Raw genomic sequence first — 22,678 nt, 5'->3', positions numbered from 1 at the left:
AGGCTAAGCAACAAAATTTATTTTTTTTAAAGATTTTATTTATTTATTCACAAGAGACAGACAGACAGAGACACAGGCAGAGGGAGAAGCAGGCTCCATGCAAGAAGCCCAATGTGGGACTCGATCCCAGGACCCCAGGATCATGCCCTGGGCCAAAGGCAGGCTCTAAACCGCTAAGCCACCCAGGGATCCCCTAAGCAACAGAATTTAATGAGTGGCCGAGCTAGGATGTGAGCGCAGTGTGCCTGACCAAACAGCTCTATTCTTACCCATGCTGGTATGCTACCTCTTTGCACAAAGAATTTCCATCTGAACTTTGCAAGAGAAAAGGCTGGTTGAAAAATAAAAATGAAACAACCAGACGCTATTCTGAGGAAGACTGTAGAGTGGAGGAAATAGCATTTGCAAAAGGCTAAAGAGCTCTGAGTAGCCAGAGGTGAGCAGAATGTTTGAAAAAAAAAAACAACAATGTCCAGCCTTCCAGGGATTCACAAAGGAAGGTAGTGGGAAATGAGCCTCTAAGGTGGGCACACTGTCCAGTTTGTGGCAGGGGGAGGGAGAAAGGGACTGAAGCTTAGTCAACAAGAAAGCCCCAGGCAGCCTGGGTGGTTCAGCGGTTTAGCACCGCCTGCAGCCCAGAGCGTGATCCTGGAGACCCAGGATCGAGTCCCACGTCGGGCTCCCTGCATGGAGCCTGCTTCTCCCTCTGCCTGTGTCTCTGCCTCTCTCTCTCCTCTCTGTGTATTCTCATGAATAAATAAATAAAATCTTAAAAAAAAAAAAAAGAAAACAAGAAAGCCCGAGCAGGATATTTGGTTGTTTGTGAAGATTTTAGATAAATGGAACCAGATCGACATAAACCATGAGAGTTAAGCTTGGTTCTGAAGGCAGAGCAGAACAGAACTCCTGCATCAAGATGGCCATTGACTTTGAGAAAGGAAACGTGGACCAGGCAAGACATGAGAGTGAGGAATCAGGTGGAGAGACACCCCATGCACACTCTGCCACTGCCACATGCCACCAAAGCTCCAGAGAGCAATGTGGAGGCACACGCAGAAGAAACATTCCAGCTTCTACCTTATAATTCAGACTTAATCCACCTGAACAGTTGGTGACTGTGTTGTCAAAGATGAGAGAAATTGAGAGCTAGAAGCAATTTCACGTAACACTGAGTCACCATCTGCCCCCCAACCCTTCCCGCCCCCACCACCACTGCCAGCCCAGCTGTCCTAGTCACCCCACCGACCCCCAGACCGCATCAGGATGTCACTGGACTCACTCCAGTCCAGAACCTCTAAGGAAGGGAGCTTCACAGAACCTCCTCTGGTCGTGGACTTGGATGTTAACCTCGTGTGCGATGAGGCTTTTTCAAATGCGGTGGTTCAAACTATTTTTCTCTTTTTTTGCTCTGCAGGACATAGAGAAGAGCTTTCACCTTAAATCTGTAGGTTTAACATGCTTTTATAAGATAGATACCAATTGTTAAAAGTGGTTATCTCTATGACACGAGATGGTGGAAGGATTCCGATTTTTTTTTTTTTTTTGCATTGTGCATTTCTTTTAAAACCCTGATGTATTATTTCTTGCCCTCTCCCGCAGTAAAAGACATGGTATTTTAAAAGCTCTTCACGGAGCATTATTTAATTGCCTCTTGTCTCCAGGCTAAATCCTCGTTAATTTTATACAGAGGTTGACAACTGAGTCCTCTGTGGGACAGACAGGTAACATAAAGGAGCAAGAAGGGAGACGTGGAAGGCAGTGCAGGTGACCATGGCAAACTGCAGAGAGCACGCCTGGCCGAAAGGCATCCACATCCTCAACTGGGCTGCGAGCCACCAGCCTGCAACCTCTCCCCACGAGCACGTTTCTCATCCTGTGTTTCCTGGTTTTTCAAGCTTTCTAAATTAGTATGTAGAGCCCCAAACAGAACATCTTTGGTTTTGGTCATCCAAAGACATGCCATTATCTGTTGTGTCAACAGCAATTTTGGTCTCATGCCAAATACTCGCCAGCACACAGGATTTACTCCCAAAGAGACTGATCCGTCCCCAAGTCCTAGGAGAGGCTACAGGGGCCGAGCAAAGATCCCAGGAAAATGTGACTCGCAGACTTTACTCTGCATTGGCTCAAGTGCCATGACAACAAGGCCCATCCTGAGCAGATGCCACAGCAGACTGCCCCTGTCACGCGGCGCCTGTTCTGGCAGCCCAGGCTACCTCACCAAACAGGCTTGCTTCTGTCCAACTGGCTCGGAGTCACACTGGTAACTATTTACATGAGTCAAAATCCACCCAGAGGCAGCAGATGGCCAGGCCGGGTTGAGACGTGGGGAGAAACTGGGCTAGTTGGACTGAGTCAGAGGCAGGGGCTGTAGACAGCCCATCAGTGGGCACAGACAAGTCAAAACATCACTCCCACTACTGCCTGGCCTTTCACATGGCCGGGAGGCCGAGAAAAGATTGGGCATGAACACAGCTGAAATGATCACAGGCTGATCCCTAGACCATGAGATAACATGGCATTGGACAAGCCCATCCCACTCCTATGGGGTGACTGATGGAAGCTCCCAGCCTCGGGTACCCACCAGCACCCCTGGCCACCCTCCGGGGATCTTAGTCACCTTCAGTGCTGAGCAATGCCGGGCAGAGTCAGCAGAGGTGCCACACGAGGCCAAGACAAGCATTCCGACTGCCAGACAAGCAGCTCCAAAGCACTAAGTTTAAAATCTCAACCAAGATGAGTGGAAGGACCAGGGGCTCCTGTGTTTTTGTCATCTTTAGCCCCCACATGGCCCAGGGCTTGGTACACAACAGGCAACCAGAGGCATCTGTTGGGATTTGAAAGTGTGTGTGACGCAAATCCAACAAAGTGACCTTTGCCTGTGACTGGGTTTGGGGCGTGTTTATTTTTTTTAAGGCAGGATGTCAGCTATAGAACATTTTGTGAGCCATTCTGGGCCCTGTCAGCACCGGTGAATTTCTGACGTAGTTAGTTCGGCGGAGACAACGGGTGTTTCATTTCCTGCTTTGGAATTCCTTTAGTCATGAGACCCTTGGTGTCTCCTAGGCCCATGCCAAAGTGGGAAGCCGAATGACACTCACATGCCCATGTGGACAGCAGCTTTTGTGCGCCAAATGGAAAGTATTTGGACCTGAAGTGTTTTTCTTCTTCCTCCTCTTCTCTAGCTCTCCTCTCACCAGGAAGGTTGTGGATGGTGCCAATCTGGAGTGATGATTATCACAGATGGGCAGGCCTTGAACCTCCACATCTGGAGGTCAAACTGGACCAAAGGTCGAGGAGCCAGGAGGCACACAGGCTCCCAAATGAGCTTGGACATGAGCACCAGGCACTAGAAACTTCTAGACAATCACTAGAAGGTAGGGGCCAGAAGAGTCATACAAATGGATTATCAGAAAGAATACATTTTCTGTCTCCATGTTTATTGGGAATCTCAAAGAAAATGAACAGAGATTGACTGACCCACCCAAACAATTCCTGATGCAGAGGCACGACATGCTTGGGAATTCTGGATGGTGAAGGAGTGGATTGAGGCTCAGCAAATTAGCCCATAGTCAAAGGCATCAGGGTTGTTCTGAAAATAAAGATTCAAGAAGCCCAAGAAAATGCTCTTATCTATGAGAAGAGCACACACTGTGGGGTCCTGCTTCATGGCCGCTGTCCAGAGCCGAAGTGCTGGCGTGTGGTTCAAACAGCTGCAGGACAGGAAAGAACTGTTAGCTCATCTGAAAGGGAGGCCATCGGGAGACATGGCGTGTACTGCGTTTTAGATTTACAAGATACAAAAGACTGGTTTACATGGGCAATAAAGTTATCTTAGTTATCTTATTATGAAACTGACCATGATCATATACTGCAGGAAAAAATCTTATTTTGGGCACAGCTGTGTATGTTTTGAATGACAGAAGCTGTTGTTGGTTTTAGCAAGAGTTATAATACTTGTGGACCGACTGCTCTGGGGAAAGAAAGTGTCTGTGCTTTGCTGCTTACCAACCGAAGTCTGAAAAGAATGAAGACAAGTAGTTCCCAAAAACACTTTTTAAAAGTCAGCAAAACCAACATCAAACCTTGAAATAATGGAGCTGACTGAGCCCTTTCAAAGATGGATCAGGAGACTGAGGTCTAGGATAATACAAGTGGCTTGCTCAAGACAGTACAACTGGTCAGTGGGAAATCTAGAAGGTGAGGGTTTGAGCCATGGTTCAGTACTCTGTCCCTAGGGGACACAGGTTTTGGTAATGTTTATGTTGAGACACTGTTTAAAATATCTAAATATGGGGGCATCCGGATGGCTCAGTGGTTGAGGATCTGCCTTTGGCTCAGGTCGTGATCCCCCAGGGCCTAGGATCGAGTCCTGCATCGAGTCCTGGCAGGGAGTCTGCTTCTCCTCCTCCTGTGTCTCTACCTCTCTATGTCTCTCATGAATAAATAAATAAATTAAATATTTAAAAATAAAATAAAATATCTAAATATGTTCTATCTGACCTTCCTTCGGAGGTGTAGGAGAGCACTGCTGGGTGGATTCACACCCACATATTGTGAGGGTACAGATACAGTTTTGCCTCAGCAGGACCCGGTTCCCCAATGCCAGAATTGTCCACCACCCACCCTGTGACTGGCTGGGAGTAGAGCAGGTGCCAACTCAAGTTCAACGTCTCAGTATCATGGGAACAAAGCACTTGTTCTACCTGGGGACCCGACACAGTCTCCTGAGTCTACTGGGTAATTTCTTCTACTTTAAACATCCCAGTGGGGTTGTTACCCAGTGCAACCCCACAGTCAAAGGTCTTACTCAGCGATTCCATACACTTCCAGCCGCTCAAACCAGGGCCAAAAGAGGTAATCAATCATGGATATACAGTCTCCACCAAAGAAGATGGTGTTCTGATAGCCAAGAATCTATAAGTTTAAACAGAACAAAAGCAAGTTAATTTACCTACCTGCTTACGTATTTACAGATGCTAAATACAAGTATCAAATTGATTCCCAAAGGGGGAGAGCCAAGGCTCTGATTCTCCTTCCAATTTGTTAGACAACGTGTCTTCTCCTCTCCTAAGGTTTCTTCCACTTCCTTTAAGGTCAAACTCCCAGCCACACTCAGCCTTTCCCCCCTTTCAACACTGGAGCAACAGGGTGACCTAGGGAATTTGGAGGAAAACCTAGGCAGAAGGAGCCTAACCCCTCCCTCTTAGCCGAAACCAGGTTCCTCTGAATGCTAAGTTTTCTATGGAGGAGCTCAGTCCCTGGAGGCAGGGGCCTGCCCCACACTGCCCATTACTGAGAAGGAGGGGACCACATTAGGAAACCTGTTCTCCAGGATCCACTTTATCCATAATTAAGGGGATACCCTAGTCTATATGTCTCCCCCTTTAGACTTATTTCTCAGTTGACTCAAAACTAAGGCAGGAAAGGGGTGCCTGGGTGGCTGAGTCAGTTAAGCATCTGACTTTTAGTTTTGGCTCAGGTCATGATCTCTGGATAGTGAGATGGAGCTCTGCATCAGGCCCCATGCTAGGTGAGGAGTCTGCTTGAGATTCTCTCCCTCTCCCTCTGCCTTTCCTCCTTCTCACACACACATGCTCTGTCTCTCTCTAAATTAAATAAAACTTAAAAAAAAAAAACCTAAGGCAAGAAAGAGCAAATGCTATTTTAGTGGACTCCTTCAAATTCTAACATTGCCTTTATATAATATTTTCCCTTTCTTTTCTTTCTTTCTTTCTTTTCTTTCTCTTTCTTCCTTCCTTCCTTTCTTTCTCTTTCTTCCTTCCTTCCTTTCTTTTCTTTCTTTCTTTCTTTCTTTCTTTCTTTCTTTCTTTCTTTCTTTCTTTCTCATCTTTCTTTCTCTTCTTTTTTTGAGCTCTTTGAACTTCAGACTTTTTGGCCACTCAACACTATCAACTTTTTACATTAAAATAGAATTTCTTGGGCAGCCCAGGTGCCTCAGCGGTTTAGCGCCACCTGCAGCCCAGGGTGTGATCCTGGGGACCTGGGATCAAGTCCCACATAGGGCTCCCTGTGTGGAGCCTGCTTCTCCCTCTGCCTGTGTCTCTGCCTCTCTCTCTCTCTCTCTCTCTCTCTCTCTCTCTCTCTCTCTCCCTCTCTGTCTCTCATGAATAAATAAATAAAACCTTGAAAAAATAGAATTTCTCATTAGCCCAAATTTACCCAGATAGATGTACTGCAACAGATAAACTCTCAGCAGATAACTAAAAAAATGGTTTAAAAAAATAGTTGAAAATTTTAAAAGCAAAAATGCTTACTAGAGGTTATTGTTGGACCAGGTCATTCTAAAGAGAAAAGATGGTGCCAATTATGTAATTAAATCAAACAAATAACTTTCTCTGACCCATATAACTCATAGTCAACTACATACTTCTCTATAGCTATAGAGCCAGATTCCTCTATCCTTTATCTGGATTTTGTATTCCTATCTCTATCATTCAAGCTTGACTCTTCATACTCCAGACTAGCTTTTAGACTCTCTGATATAGTCTAGGGTTGTTGTTAAGGTCAGCCCAGGAGCAGGCTGACCTGGTCCTATCCTGGGCTCTACCTCCTATTCAATATGGAATCCTGGACTACGTACCTACCTCTCCTCCAAGATTCAGTGTAAAATGGTGGTAAGTTAGTGCCCACCTCAGAGGTTATGGTGAAGAGTGCCGTCACAATGCATGAATTACCATAAGCTTTTACGATGAGAAAGCACAAAGACAACCAAAGTTTACCTCTACAGAGAGCAGATGCATCTCTGACAGAAAAGATCAATGCAATCTCCCACCTGCCACCCTTCCCCACAGAAGAAAGCAAATCTTATTGCCCTAAAGTCCAAGTTTTCATAATCCTTCAATATGGCATGGAGGAGTTCCCATTACGTGTGTCCTGGAAGTCTGAAAAAATGTGAGGTAGCACCACTTTGTTCAAGAAAACTAACAGGATGGTACTAAACCAGCAGAGTCTGGCCAATGAAAACTGAAAACAGAGGCTATTTTAAGGCATAAGGAAAACATCTGACTTACAACAGAAAAGAAGAAATTGTTCAGTTTTCATGGATTCCAGAGAGCATCAAATCTCTTTTATGTTCAGGAATGGATAGTGATTACCCAAACTTTTATCACTGGCTTGGAAACATACTTCCAGCTCATTATTGGCCTTCATGGCGTGAATCAGAACAAAATCTAAATCGATCAACCTTGGAACATCTGTATAGCTCATCTCTTTACAGAGAGCGGTGCTCTTGGGAAAGTCCTTGTCAGAACAAATCACACGTGGGCATTTATTGGAACCTGTGACAGGTCCTTTGGTAAAGTGATATTTTGAAAATGAATAACTGCTTAGTCATTGATATTTATTTAGTATATATTTTTTAAGCTTTTTATTTACTTAAAATAGAAGTATGTCCTTAATATACATGATGTTATAAATACAATCAATTCTTATATAAACACTCAATTATTCAAGTCCAAAGTACATGGTACAATAAAAAGATGAACATATGGATGGAAAAGATGTGGCATCACTTTGCCAGCCTCTCCCACCCCCAAAATACATATTCACATTCCCTCCAACTTTTTTTTTTAAGATTTTATTTATTTACTTGAGAGAGAGAGAGAGAGAGAGAGAGAGAAAGCGAGAGACAGAGCATGAGCAGAGGGAGAGAGGCAGAGGCAGAGGGCAAAGCAGACTTGCTGCTGAACAGGGAGCCTGACATGGGACTCAATCCCAGGACCCAGGGATCACGACCACAGCCGAAGACACACGTACCAACTGAGACACCCAGGTACCCTGCCTCAGACTTTCTTAAATCCAAGTGGTTTTTTTTAAGATTTTATTTATTTATTCATAAAAGACAGAGAGAGGCAGAGACACAGGCAGAGGGAGAAGCAGACTTCCCGCAGGGAGCTTGATACAACACTCCATCCTAGGACCCTGGGATCATGACCTGAGCCAAAGGCAGGTGCTCTACCACTGAGCCACCCAGGTGCCCCAAATCCAAGTTTAATATCAAAATTCCTTAGAATTCTTGATATACCTGCCAATTCTTGAGTCTTGCCTCAGACAGGCATTTCTCTACTGGGTTTCTCATAAGGCAAGTCTAAAAGTCCCAATAGGAAAAGCCATCTTCTGGGGTGCCTGGGAGGTTCAGTTGGTTAAGCATCGGCCTTCAGCTAAGCTCATGATCCCAGGGTCCAGGAATGGAGCTCCTGAGTCGGGTTCCCTGCTCAGGGGGAGTCTGCTTCTGCCTCTCCCTCTGCTGCTCCCCCTGCTTGTACTCACGTGCTCCCTCTCCCTGTCAAATAAATAAAATCTTAAAAAAAAAAAAAAAAGCCATCTTGCTGTAAAGTAGCACAAAGTGCTGGCTTCTTTTCAGAGTGATGTAAAACATGCCAGTGATGTAAAACATCCTGGCCAGGCCTCCTTAGAGATCTCTTGAAATCTTTAAGACCCTTAGTGGGAGAGCTCCCTTCCATGCGAACCTGATGACCTTCCAAACACGTGCAGTGGCCTTTCCCTTGAGAATCAAAGACATCAGGACTGGAAGGGTCACTGGAATTCTGCTAATGGGACTCCCCTCCCATTCTACCATTTATCTACACCATGCTCATTACACAAGGGATTGGAGATGCAGTGTTAAAAAAAATATGTGTACCATAAAATATTATATATGAAAAATAAGAAAACACTAAGATCAGAGAAAACAAAAGTCTAAAGAGGAGGTCAAAACAAGGAAGGAAAGGACATCAAGATATCAAGCCGGGGGTCCCACAGAGTTCCTTAAAGAAACCTTTGAATTTGACTTGAGTTTCCTGGCAGCCAAAGGGGAGAGAATTGATTCTTGCCTCTCACGGGAAAGCACAAAGGGCCTCTCGCTTTTCAGGGGATGAAACAGTCCCAGGGAGTTCAAGGAGCTCTTGGGTAGTGCAGAGCTAAGACAAAAACAGCTTTCTCCTTATTCCCAGATGAGAGCCAGCCCTTGTGTCACCGAACTTTAAATATCTAAGTATGAGGATTCTAAGCACAGCAGCTTTGCCAAGTCTCTTCTGAATTCTTTGTTGTTTCAATTTAAGTATCAGCAAAAAGCTTAGAATCAGCACACTCTGAAAGCCTCTACAGCCAAGGCTTGCCCAGCGATGAGCTTCCCTGTGAGAAGTACTTCCCAGTCCTATTTTCTCTCCTCAAACAAGGGCCTGGCCAGAGTACCTACCCCGCTGAGAGGCGAGACACAATCACAGTAGAAAACCCTGATGGAAATTCTTTCCCAGGGTGCCTAGCTGGCTCAGTCTGTAGAGCACGTGACTCTGGATCTCCCGGTTGTGAGTTCAAGCCCCACGTTTTATGGTGATTCCTAAAACTAAAATCTTTACAAAATTCTCTCTTTCCTATTCTATTCCATTAATTAGAAGGTGCTTAGGAAACTTTATTAAAATAGTTGTCCTGTGTTCTGTTTAACCTTAGTCCTCTGCTTACAGCCAATTAGCAGCAACTCTGACAGACTTTAGGATAAACAGTGAAATAGGATAATGGGATAGTCAGTAAACTAATAGTCTTTCTCTTCAGTGGCTTATCCTCCCTAAGTGTTGTATCATCACTAATGGAAGAGGAAGCTGTGCTATAGCTCAACCCACTCAGCAGTGGTTATACTAATATCCAACATCATTTTCAAAACTCTACTTTGAGTTCTTTTTGTCACCCACCTACCACATAATTGATACTGGCCATTCTTAATGTTGATTGGCTTCTCCCACAGTAGAATCCCTCACTTTCAGAACTACTGTCCTCGGTATGCCAAGCAAGATAAAATAACCTGCTTAGAAAAGATGCTTTTCTTTCAAGGTTCTAGACACCTACCCCAGGCCACACACAGCCAGCAGAGGGAGGTAAGGCTCCAGCTTCTAGCTCTCCACTTTCCTAAAAGTATTAACACATCTCCAATCCAGGCTTAAGAAGTAGGATATTTGGGGGGAAAGCCATTTTATATCCTGCAATATATTTTTTTTAAATCTACTTTTAAAATCTTCTGTTCTCCAGCTCACTGAAAAATGATTAGATAGCCTTCTGTTGCTTTTGAATGTCAAAAGAGATAAGGAGTGAGCATGCAGATGAAGCAGGAGGGACTGTTGGGCATGAGAAGTACAGTATTTCCACCCCTTGAACATGAAAAAGCTCAGATGGAAAGGCTCCTTCTCTTCTGCAAAGGCCTCTCGGGCTCCCCCAGGAGGACCCAAAAGAGGCTGGCGCCAGAGAGCAGGTGGAAGGAAGAAGTGTGTGGGGCTCCCCCTTGTGGCCATCGATGTGAGGCTCCCTGGCCGTGGCTTCCCCAGGAAGTTCACCAAGGAGGTGAAAGAAATTTTGTAAGGTTTTGGGGAGAGAAGCAAGATCACAAAGAGAAGCAAATCCCAGACTTCCTCACGCCAGGCATTCTAAAAAGCTTCCATCTACGGTCTCGGGTAGTGAAACTTGGGATCAGCTTCACTAACTGTGCTTAACCTTGAAGAAGAGGTCGCTGCCTTGCATCACTGTCATTGCCTCCAAGGAGGACACAACACGGTGGCTTGCAGAGGTGATGCCCTCCTTGCTGGAGAACAAAGAAAGCTTTTTTTTTTTTCTTGATGGAAATAGTTCCTAAGAAGCAGAATCCACCACCCACCCACCCACCCACCCAAAGGACACAAAACCACCTGCCAATACATGCAAGCCAAGACAAAGCAGGCCCTTCTCTTTTTTTTTTTTTTAATTTTTTTTTAAATTTATTTATGATAGTCACACAGGGAGAGAGAGAGAGAGGCAGAGACATAGGCAGAGGGAGAAGCAGGCTCCATGCACCGGGAGCCTGACGTGGGACTCGATCCCGGGTCTCCAGGATCGCGCCCTGGGCCAAGGCAGGTGCCAAACCGCTGCACCACCCAGGGTTCCCAAAGCAGGCCTTTCTCAAGAAGCAGCAGCAAAGTACTCAACTCCAGGGCAGAAATCACTGAGTCCGTAAAAGATAAGATAAGGTTCTCAAGATTCAAAGTTTGGGTCCCTGTTGCACTGAAGTGCAGCTGAGGTTGAGCTAATGAGAATGAACCAATTCCCTGTAAAATGAACCAAAGGTATAGAAACAAACTTGGAATGCATATAAAACCATTTCTCCTCTGAAGGAGCCTTAGAGGCAGAGTCTGGGACAGAACATGCCCCTCCTGCTGCTCATCAATTATGACCTGGAATCCCCTATGAAGATTCAGAATGCAATTTGTCAATATTTGGGGATTAAAGAACCATCCTGAAAATTCTATGCTGGAGAGCTCCTGGGTGGCTCAATTGGTTAAGCACCTGTCTTTGGCTCAGGTCATGATCCCAGGGTCCTGGGATCAAGCCCCATATTGGGCTCCCTTCCCCATTGGGAGCCTGTCTCCTTCTCCCTCTGCTGCTCCCCCTGCTTGTGCTCTCTCTTTCTCTGCCAAATAAATAAATAAAACCTTTAAAAAAATTCTATACTGGAATCCATTTAACGGGCTTACTTCTTTTGTCAACATATATGTATACAATAGTAGTGGGGGAAGCTAGTAGACAAACATCTGACAAGTCCCATACCTTTAAAGTAATGGATGGTGGATGAAAATATAAATGAATGTTTTTAATTTCCCCTAGAGGGGAAGATGACTTCTTACTCATAAAAGCTGTGGAAGAAATCACTGGGAAGACCTATAGCACAATATTGTTAAATGTTATATTTCTGTTATGTACAAAAAAGATAAGCCAAACTAAAAGTTAAAACAAACACACACAAACACACGTTTTTTGAAAAACAGGCAAATATCATTTAAATATAAAGAACTATTTAAAAGGAACTTTTACAAATAAGGAAAATCACAAAGATCTTAATAGACAGATGGGTAACAGACTATTTTCACAAACAAAATACAAAGAGATGGCATACTTTGGGGGAAAATCTCCTATTTCACTAGCAATCAAAGAAATACAAATTAAGACAACAATGAAAAACTACTGCTTCTCTCCAAAGCAGGCAAATATCTTCTTTATTGAAATCTCCCAACAGTGAAAAGGGGAAGTGCAAAGAGAATTTTTATATACTGCTGCTGGTGGGTGCAAACAGCACAAGTCTTTGGGGAAGCAATTCAGCAACACAGAGCTCAAGTCTCTAAATGTTCATCCCCTTTGATCTGATAATTTTGTTCCTGGAAGTCTGGCCCAAGGACATATTCTCAAATAGAGAAAATGCTTTTTATGCAAAAAAAAAGCTGCTGTTTCTTGCAGCACCATTCATTCACAATGGTAAATGACTAGAAACAATCCACATACCCCTAATGGGAGTGCTCGATAAATAATTCATTCATACACATGGCAAATTATGTAAAATGAAAGTGATTTTTTTCTATTTTTAAAGATTACATATGTAATACAAAAATACATTATTTTTTTACATTCTTTTTTTTTAAAAAAAGATTTTATTTATTTGAGAGAGACAGAATGAGCAGTGGAGAAGGGTAGAGAGACAGAGAGAGAATCACAGACTCCCTGCTGAGCAGGAAGCCCACTGCCAGGCTCCATCCCAGGACCTGGAGATCATGACCTGAGCTGAAGGCAAACACCCAACTGACTAAGCCACCCACGTACCCCCAGAAATACATTCTCATTATTTAAAAAAAATTCAAATGATAAAAAGCAGCATAAATGGCAAAGATCTGCCCTTGCTCATTCCTGCTTTTATCCACTTTTCTTTCCTAACCCAGTACTAATCACTCTCCCAGTAGCAGCCTCTACTGGGAATGTGATGTGTATCTCTCTAGGCATTTTTCTAGACATCTATTTACATGTATATCTTCTATATCTTTACATGTATATCTTCTATATCTTCTAATGAGATCATTCCATCTCTATTACTGTGTAATTCACTTAAATATTTCCAGGCAATCTTTTCACGTCAGTACTCATGGATCTACTTCATTCATTTTAAAGTGCTGTATAGAATTCTCTAAGATGAACATAATTTATCTAACCATTCCCTGTCTAATGTACATTAAGGTTTATAATTTTTCACCCTCATAAACAATGCTTCTCTAATAAAAGCTCTTAAACATATAAACAAGCATTTTACAGAGTTTATAAAAATATAGAAAGATCTTTACATCATAATGGTAATCCAGTTATATTTGCAGTACAATTTTAACTGCATAAAAATATACACAGCAAAAAAGGACAGAAAACAAAAAGTCCAAAATGATACCAGTAGTTGTTTCTAAGTAGTGGGATTATGGATTCTTTGCCTTGGTTTCTATATTTTTCTATATTTCCCAAATTCTAATGAACAAGTACTTCTTTACAATTGGAGAAGAGTAAAAGTAATCTCTAAATAATTGGGATAAGCATTATTCTATTATTTACATGGTGGTAGATGGTATAGCAGAAGGCTACTAACAGAAATACAGCAAATATTAGTTTCCTGAGAAAGCAGCTATCAGAACTGGACAATGGATGAAGTTGCCAAAGTAGCAACAGCACTAACACCACTCAATTAGCCATTGTGAACAGAGGATAATCAGTTCTCTGGTGTGAAAGGATGGTGGTTGCTACTAAAAATGTCATATTAATTAGTAGACATGCTAAATCAGCAGACAAACTCAAGAGAACTGACAACATGTATCAAACACAAAAACTTGTATACAAATGCTCACAGTAGGATTATTTGTAGTAGCCAAAAAGTGGAAACAACCTAAGTGTCCAACAAATTATAGATAAACAAAATATGGTATATCTATCCATACAAGGCAATACTATTCAGGAATAAAAAGGAATAAAAAAATGAACCTTGAAAATGCTATGCTAAGTAAGGAAAGCTCGTGAAAGGCTAACATTGTATATGTCCATTTATATGAAATTTCCAGAACAGGTAAAGTCATAAAGACAAAAAGTAAATTAGTAGTTGCCTATGGCTAGAAAAGTTTTGAAGAAATGGGAAGCCAAATGCTAATGACTAAGGAATTTCTTTTTATGATGATGAAGTGTGCTAGAATTAACAAGTGGTGATGGTTGCACAACTCTGTAAATATACTAAGAACCACTGAACTATACACTTGAAAAGGGTGAATTTATGGTATGTGAATTATGTCAATAAAGCTGTTATAAAAAATAGCTAGTAACAATGAATTTAGTTTGTAGACACAATAAGTTAGTTGATAATAAAATGAATTTAGCTTATAAATAGTTTGCCATACTCAAAAGGCTACAGAAAGTTATTTTTGGTAAACAATTAGCCAGATACAAACTCTCTTTCCTTCATGTTCTAGTGACATCAAAAGAGAACCAACTAAGCAACAGATAATTTCATTATCGAAATTAATAAAAATTAAGAAATAAAAATAGCAAAACATAACCAAGACAATATTGTCTTATCTATTGGAGAATAGACAGATTAAAAATTAAGGTTATGGAAGAAATTTTGAATCAAGAAAATATTTAACTAGAGATGCTTCTGAGTGATATAAATACAACTTATACAAGTTTCACCTCAGCTACACACACAAGGCACGTAATCAAATTTGGCAACATGGGAAACTGCATGGAGATACCACAAGGCAGGTTGAGAATGCCAAGAATTAAAAACATCAAGTGTCCTGTGGGCCTAGAAGCTGAAGGCCTCAAGTTATTAGCCAGGTTCTCACTCCTCCAGGGTTTTTCCAGAGTTATCTACGAAATCACCCTTCCCATTCCCTTTTATTGAGTTCTGCTGATGACTAGCAGCAGATCAAGCAACAGTCAGAATACAGAATTCATAAGCACAGAAAGTGAATTAGAGCAAAATTCCGAAGCATCAGAGAAATCTGGCCAAATTTTGTCATTCACTGCCCTTGTACGTAAGTTGACTGCTGAATGAAAACATTCAGAATGGCAAACACACACACACACGGAGAAGAAGCAGGAACAGCAGCACTGGAAGGGCTGGCACATTCAAACCCACAAAGATAAAATGAAGGTGGGCTCAAGTGTTATTCTGATATGGCAAAGTCAACCACAAACGTTAAAAAAAGAATAAAGCTAAAAAAATGAGTGCCGCTGAAACTGATTCAGTAAAGGCTAGGAAGTTGGTTTCAAAACAGAAAATCTAGTTACAAAATGACATCCCCATTGTTTTAAAACTCACAATAATGTTCAGAACAGGAAAGCACACGGGGAGGCTGCTGGTTTGATCATAGAACAGCAGTAAGGCTTCTCATAGAATTGTGAACATATTACAGGAAAATATGGTTATGGAACAAGCACAATGAATCTTTAATTGTGATGGAACTGGTTTTCTAAAAAAATTAAAATTCAGGGCATTGACTTCAAAAGAAAAAACTGTCAAAGTTCAAAGCTGCAAAAGGTAAACTGAGCCTTTTGCTTGAGGAGAACATGGCAGAAACTTATGAATCAGGATCTTGACTTGCTTATTCCTCAGAAGGACCATGTATATTTAATACGCTTTCAGCTCACACAAGATCCTGATTATAAAAACCATGCAAAAGAGTTGCACAAGTCAGGGAACATTCTCTATCAAAATGACTCTGATAAGTTTCTGTTTCATTAGAATCTCCTAGAGTCAGTATACTGGTATTTAGAGGATTGAATCAAATAATTCAAGCTAACTGGGCATGTTTCAGATTCTGATATTGCCTACACTGTATTTATAACTCTTGCTAATGATGGAACAAAACCACATTCAAATCTGCTAGAACAGGGCAGCCCGAGTGGCTCAGAGGTTTAGCGCCGCCTTCAGCCCAGGGCCTGAAGGGCCTGGAGACCTGGGATCGAGTCCCATGTCAGGCTTCCTGCATGGAGTCTGCTCTTCTCCCTCTGCCTGTGTCTCTGCCTCTCTCTCTCTCTCTCTCTCTCTCTGACTATCATAAAGAAATAAAAATTAAAAAAGAATTAAAAAAAATCTGCTAGAATTACTTACTCAGAGGTCCTTAAATCCCATCATTGAAAGCTACCTACACATGGACTAGTTAACAGGTTATTTCTAGGACTCAGCTACTGAAGATAAAGTGGAAATGTGTTATTCAGTGATGTGTGGAGCTGACCAATCACCAATCACATCTCTTCTCAACCCTGAGATTAGAGACAAAACATTGGTAGGTCAAAATCAGCTTTTGGTGGGAATATTTTCTTCACTGAAATCAGAAAATGCTATAAATCAGAGCTGCTTTTTCCTCTTTCAGAGAGTCATTTCTTATAGATGATTATTCATCATTCATAAATACTGCAAATGTACAAATCTAAGATAGGCAGCTGGAAGTGTAAATAAATTTAATCTGCTTCCACTTGACAAAGGTCATATGGAAGAATATTAATAATGAGCCTTCCTTTAAGGGGAAAAAATAGCATTCCAATAGCTGTCAACAGAGTTACAACCCACCCATAAAGGGAATGTATCAGTTTCAAGAACAAAGATAAAGGACATTGTAGAACCACCTTCTAGATTATTCTAGAGGTAAGGGGTAAGCAGCTGTATTACGCCAGGTTAGGGAAGGGTCTCCTGGCAGAGATTGCTCCTTGCCTACCCATAGCCACTTTCCCCTCTTTCTTAACCACAGAACCCTGATTTTATGCAGGGTGTCCCCAGCAAAAAGACTACATTTCCCAGCTTCCCTTGCACATAGTTATGACCCTACAACTAAGTTCTGATTTAAGTAGATCAGAAGAGATTTAAGTGAGATTTAAGTAGTCATTGAGCAAGAATTCTGGGAAAGCCTTTGAATAAAGGGGCATGGCCTTTTGCCATTTTTTCCCTTCTGTTCTCCTTCCTGCAACCTGGAGCTTGGATGTGACGGCTGAAGTTCCAGCAGCTATATTGTCATTTTGAGGATGAAAGACTTGTATTAAAGATGACAGAATAGATGAAGAGAAAGAGCCTCAGTCTCTAGGAACTGTTAAAAAAAGGCCATCAAACTAGCCCTGAACTGCACTACTTCTGGCTTTTTTGTGTAAGAGAATAAACCCTTATAAAATAAATTTACAGTCAGTAGATTCCTTTTACTAGTAGCCAAGCAAAATCCCTAACAAATATAAATCTTAGCCTCATTGGCAGAAGGTACAGAAGCCATGCAGAGCTACTTAAGGAATGTGGTGCCTCAGGGAAAGGAAGAAACTCATCACAGGCCCTTCCCCCTTCCTTGCCAGATTTTCAAGAATAATTCTATAGCAAGTGAGTGGAGGGCAAGTACCCACAAGTTAAAATTAGATGAGTAGTAGCTGAACTTAACCAAAGTCTGGCAAAAAGAATAAGTCTGTGAATGCAGGGGCTGTCAGAGTGACCAGGCTAGGGATCTTGCATTGCTTTTTTCCCTGTATCTAACCAGGAGAAGGGCCCCTTTTTGTACCTCTTCAAGGTTGCAGAATTCCTGACGCAGGGCTAGCTTCACATCAGTGCATTCTCTCCCGCATCTCAATGCTACCAGACATTCCTTGGTCAAATGTGGGACCTAATCAGAGAACACAGATTCTTAGTGGAGAAGTCTGAGGAAACACTGTGCTCCTGCTCTGCCTAAAAATGCAGCCAGAGCTTTATCACTCCAACTTAACCCACATCTGGGCTCTGCACCTCCTCGGAGGGTCCTCTCTGTGGTTCCAGGAATCCACTGTCCAGCATCCTGGTAAAACAGGGTGCTTTAAAGGGGGTTCTCCAGTGCTCCATCCTTGTTCAGCTACTCCACACTCTACAAACTTAGGCAGGACACCTAACCTCTCTAAGCCTCAGTTTTGTCATCTGAAAAATGGATACAATAACAGTACCTACCCTAAAGTGTACTAGTGAGCGTTAAATGAGTTAATCTTTATAAAGCAGGTAGGATAGTACTTGGTGCAGCATAAATGGTCAAGCCATGTCAACCCTTAATGTCCTTGACTTCCTTTTATCTCTTTTCAAAGAGAACCATCATAGAATTTCCCCATCACTTTTTCTTGTATTATCAACAGGTACCGACCTCTTTTCTCTCTCCTTCGCATTTCCTGGACAGTTGGCACTGTTGTTCCACATAAAGGGCAATTCCCTTTAATCCATTACCTTCTTCACACCCCAATATTTTTATGCCTGAAACTTGAGAAATACTCCCTTTAAAGCCCTACCAGTTTTCAGCTCTTTCAACATTCCTCCCTTGGGTCACACGGTCATAACCATGCCATAACCATACCCCTTGAGACTGTTTGTCGAAACAGAAAATTGCTTTAGGCCTTTAATCTTTAATATTAGAGGTGACGGCCCGACTATTATTCCATACTAGTTATCCTCCTTAGAAGTGCGTAGTATTACAACACAACAATTTGACCAATGATATAGCCTGAAAAATGAACTGAAGTTTGAGAAAGACATACAAAGTAAAATATGCTGTAAGTGACTTTTTTAAAAACTGCATATACCTTATAGAATAACTCCAATAACATCTTTTGGCGAGCCCGCTCATAAGGATCATATGGATACAGCTTTCTTCCAGGGTAAGCATCATCCAGGTATTCGCAAGCGATGACAGATTCGTAGATCAACTGACATTTGCTGTTCTCCAGGACAGGAATTTGGCCAAAAGGGTGCTTCGTATAGTACCATTCAGGCTTGTTTCTCAGGTTAATGTTGATAACTTCATGTCTTAAAAAGCAAAGGGAAAACAAGACAACAAAAACGAGAGGCTTACGCAGACAGAACCTCATTGGGAAGGTAGAAGCAATCATTTTTTAAAATTTAAGTTTGTAGTTAAGTTTCTCAAACTTTAGGTGTTTACAAAGAAAATTACATAGCAACATCACTGTCTTCATTCCAATAGTTAAGATGTGCTAAATGTTTTCTCTGCCTTGTCTCATGCACTCCTTGGGATTCCTGGCTCCAGGAGGTTGAACCTCCTGCCCGTTATCATTGCTGCAAGGACGTAGTAGAGCCAAGGAGAGCCCGGAAGTCTGACTCAGAGCTCATTCACTTAACCATAGCATTACAGAGTTTTATACATTATAGAGCTTGCAAATACAAATCTGATATTAACAGGTCACAACCGAATATGGTACAGGTTTGCAGTTATGAGCTCCCATTCTAGCATCAGACTGACTGAGGTCTGGATGGTCTACCTTGTGATATTGGCCAAATTCCTCTATCTCTCTGTGCTTAGTGCTTAATTGTAAAACAGGAGTAATAATTGTACCCACCTCTTGGCATTGTTGTGAGGACTGAATAAGTGAGTATGTCTACAGTGCTCAGGACAGTGCCTAGGTACATAAGCATCAATAACCTTCTTATTCTTCTCATTATTAATTATTATTAGAGGCTCAAGCCTATAAAGTTACCAGAAGTGCTCACCTATGTTTAAAAGATTAAAGGAAACAAATGAGTATATTCTTTGCTTAATCAAGGAGATTGTCTTGAATCCTAAAGCAGTGGTTTTAACAGAAAGTGATCTTGCCCCATTCGGGGACACACGTTTATGTCTGGAGACATTTTTTGGTTGTTATATCTAATGGGTAGAAGGAAGGGATGCTGCTAAATGTCCAACAATGCACACAACAGCACTCCACCCCAACCTAAACACACATACACACACAACAACTACCTGGCCCAAAATGTCAATAGTGCCAAGGCTGAGAAATCCTGCCCTAAAGAAATATTTACCTTAGTTCCTAAGCTATCAATTTTTCACTAAGGGTAAAACATCAGGCTATTGTTTTTTTTAAATAGGTAACTTTAGGGCCGACTAGACTCAAGCAATAAGGAAAAATCTGGAAATGCATGCCATATACATTCAACAAAGCAGAATTACATTATTTTGTTTAAAGATATCTCTATAGGGATGCCTGGGTGGCTCAGCAGTTAAGCATCTGCCTTCAGCTCAGGGCATGATCCAGGGGTCTAGGAATCAGGTCCCACATTGAGTTCTCTGCAAGAAGTCTGCTTCTCCTTCTGCCTATGTCTCTGCCTCTCTCTCCATGTGTCTTATGAATAAATAAATAAATAAATAAATAAATAAATACAATATTTTTGTAAAAATCTCTATATTAGTATAGGTTATAATATAGTCTCTATATTAGTATGTCTCTGACATGAGTCTGAAACTCTGAAATTGTCCCTTAAAGGATGGGCTCTCCAAGAGTCAAAAGCCTGGAATAACACAATCTTAACATTTTGGCTTTGAAGCCAGCTGCATTCGCCAGTCCCTATTCCAGACCTCCTTTGCAGGTGCTAGTTTTACAAAATTCCTTCTGGAAGAAAATGTACCTATTTCTCAGTATGTCAGAACCTTCAAGACACCTCTCCACCGAAGTTCTTTCTGTTTTCATTGTTTGGAACTATTTGTTCAGTCATTCAGAAAGTATTTTTAAATACCTATCTGGCACCAGGCTTTCTTCTAGCTCAGGAATAAGAGAGGCAAAAGCCCTACCTAGGAGAACTTACATTTAGTCCCGGTGGGGGTGTGGGGGGTTGAGTGGGGAGGGGGTGAAGCTGGGGCAGCGGTGGAAGTGCGGCTGGGCAGCGTGGAGGAAAGAGGAATAAACGGATAAAAGGCTGGGGGCGGGAAGCGCAGTGGAGGAGGAGAGCCTGGGTGCGGGAAGCGCAGTGGAGGAGGAGAGCCGTAGGTGCTTGGGGGTGGGGGGTGCGCGGGTGCTTGGGGGGGGGGGTTGCAGCTGGAGCGGTTGGAGAAGGCCCGGGAGCCTCCGCAGCGCCCCGCCTGCAGCGGCCTTGCAGACCAGGGAGTTGTCCCAAGACTCTCACCACGGACACGGCTCCGAAGAAAGTTCTGCAGTTCAGGACCGCCCACTGCAGAACCCACCCTCGGCTAACCGTTTACCGATCTATATTTTTTAAGATTGATTGATTGATTGATGACACAGAGACACGGGCAGAGGGAGAAGCAGGCTCCATGCCCACTGCAGAACTCACCCTCGGCTAACCGTTTACTGATATAATTTTTTAAAGATTTATTTATTTACTTACTTACTTACTTACTTACTTATTTATGATACAGAGACACGGGCAGAGGGAGAAGCAGGCTCCATGCAGGGAGCCCGACGTGGGACTCGATCCCGGGTCTCCAGGATCAGGCCCTGGACGGAAGGCAGGTGCTAAACTGCTGAGCCATTGATTGATTGATTTATGACAGAGACACAGGCAGAGGGAGAAGCAGGCTCCATGCCACCCTCGGCTAACAGTTTACTGATATATTTTTTTTAAGATTTATTTATTTACTTATTTATTTCTGACACAGAGGCACAGGCAGAGGGAGAAGCAGGCTCCATGCAGGGAGCCCGACGTGGGTCTCGATCCCGGGTCTCCAGGATCAGGCCCTGGGCTGCTGAGCCACCCGGGCTGCCCCCGTTTGCTGATTTGCCTCGTTAGAAAGAGCCACCAGGAGCCCTCTGAAGCGAGGGGCGCCCGGCAGGTGGAGCCCTCCGCGCGCGTCGGGTCCCCGCCTCCCGCGTCTCACCTGATGCCTTTGGCCCGGAGGACTAGGCGCGTCCTGTGCGCGTAGGGGCAGAACCTCATGCTGTAGATGCGGATCAGGCCCTCTGGGACCGGCCCCGGGGGGAGGCTTCCTGTGCAGGGGGCGGGGATGCAGAGGCCCGTGAGCCCGCGCGGAGAGGGGGTCACTCGCCTCCCCGGGACCCCGAGGGGACCGTGCACGCCACGCCTCCCGACACACCTGTACGACTTTTGTGCAGAGGATCCCTTCAGGTCCCTCCCCGCCGCGCTGGTCTGGGGGCCAAGGCCGAGCAGCACCGCACCCCCCTACCCGGTCTCCAGAGCCCCAGGCCGGGGACCGCTGTCGAGGGGGCTCACCTTTCCCGAAGGTCCTGCTCGCATCCTCCATGGTCTCTGGGCTCTTGCGCAGCGTGCAGTGGTCGCCGCGGCCGCAGGCTCCCGGGACAGCTGCGCTCCAGCACGCCCCTCCTGCCCCAAATTCAATTTTTGAGCGACTGAGCTCGGGGCGGGAGTGGGGGCGGGGAGGGCCTGTGGGGTGGCAAAGGGGGACAGAGGAGAAGTGATCTGGGACGGGAGCTAGGATAACTTAACCAAGAGAGCCACACCAACAGATTTGGAAGCCTAAGTGTCGGGCTGGGCAAGAAACCCCTGAAAAGTACCCCTTGCCTTGAACTCGTGAGTAGTGTATTCACTGGGGTCTCTCTTCCATATCAAAAAAAATCCCTGAAGAATGGGTATTTAAGCTCCAGCAAGTCTTTCAAGGGAGTTCAATAAAACTTGACCAGAGTGATGATATGTTTTCTTTCCCATCCTAAGCCCTCCCTCCGCATCTGGAAGACAACTGGACACAACCTCCCTATAACAAGTAAGATTTGTTTGCTTTTTTTATATAAAGCCACATTCCCTCAGTATAGAGCAAATAAGGAAGAAAAACTTGGTAGTGTTGAGATCTTGCATAACCCTAAGAGTGAGCGCCTCCTTAAAATTTGTGCCCTGGACATAGCTCTTGGTTCACCCTAGTTCTGGCCCTATTTATGAGATTTTACCCTGCTGTGGAAAACAGGTGATGAATAGAAACATTCTTTACCTAGAGGCAGAAACAAATGTAGGAGCTCTTTCCACCCCCAGCATGCATTTCAGAGGAAACCCTTTCTGACTGCTATGGAAAACATGCCAACAGCCCAGCAGTGTGGGACCACTTGGATAGCTCTTCCATCTACCTTAAGTAAAAAA

At 43.4% G+C, this 22,678-nt stretch overlaps 2 protein-coding genes across 13 annotated transcripts in view; one reads left to right on the top strand and one right to left on the bottom strand.

The window, feature by feature from the left end:
* Positions 1 to 3,307, top strand: part of ITPRIP (inositol 1,4,5-trisphosphate receptor interacting protein) — a 31,882-nt gene extending 28,575 nt beyond the window's left edge. For all 12 annotated transcript variants that reach the window (XR_008667075.1, XR_008667074.1, XR_008667068.1 and 9 more), the window contains one exon: positions 3,186 to 3,307. The gene's annotated coding sequence lies outside the window, so the exon portion shown is untranslated. The remainder of the gene's footprint in view (positions 1 to 3,185) is intronic.
* Positions 3,308 to 3,532: 225 nt separating this feature from the next.
* GSTO2 (glutathione S-transferase omega 2) lies at positions 3,533 to 21,891 on the bottom strand. The gene is made up of 6 exons (XM_055345718.1): positions 21,803 to 21,891; positions 21,450 to 21,558; positions 18,409 to 18,631; positions 17,373 to 17,474; positions 4,811 to 4,917; positions 3,533 to 3,713 (listed from the first exon to the last, which is right to left on the bottom strand). The coding sequence occupies exons 1-6, from the start codon at positions 21,831 to 21,833 to the stop codon at positions 3,554 to 3,556; spliced, it is 732 nt and encodes a 243-aa protein (XP_055201693.1). The 5' UTR covers positions 21,834 to 21,891; the 3' UTR covers positions 3,533 to 3,553.
* Positions 21,892 to 22,678: the final 787 nt, after the last annotated feature.

Source organism: Nyctereutes procyonoides, unplaced genomic scaffold, assembly GCF_905146905.1.
Source record: "Nyctereutes procyonoides isolate TBG_1078 unplaced genomic scaffold, NYPRO_anot_genome, whole genome shotgun sequence".
NCBI lineage: Eukaryota > Metazoa > Chordata > Mammalia > Carnivora > Canidae > Nyctereutes > Nyctereutes procyonoides.
This window is presented reverse-complemented; position numbering and strand designations above follow the sequence as displayed.

What these genes read in the sequence shown, in the direction of transcription:
- GSTO2 (XM_055345718.1), bottom strand. Translation starts at nt 21,833, where the DNA reads ATGGAGGATGCGAGCAGGACCTTCGGGAAAG. An exon ending in GAGCAGGACCTTCGGGAAAG is followed by an intron (nt 21,559 to 21,802) that starts GTGAGCCCCCTC and finishes CCCCCTGCACAG; the next exon opens with GAAGCCTCCCCCCGGGGCCG. An exon ending in TATTGGAGTTATTCTATAAG is followed by an intron (nt 17,475 to 18,408) that starts GTATATGCAGTT and finishes TTCTCTGATTAG; the next exon opens with GTCCCACATTTGACCAAGGA.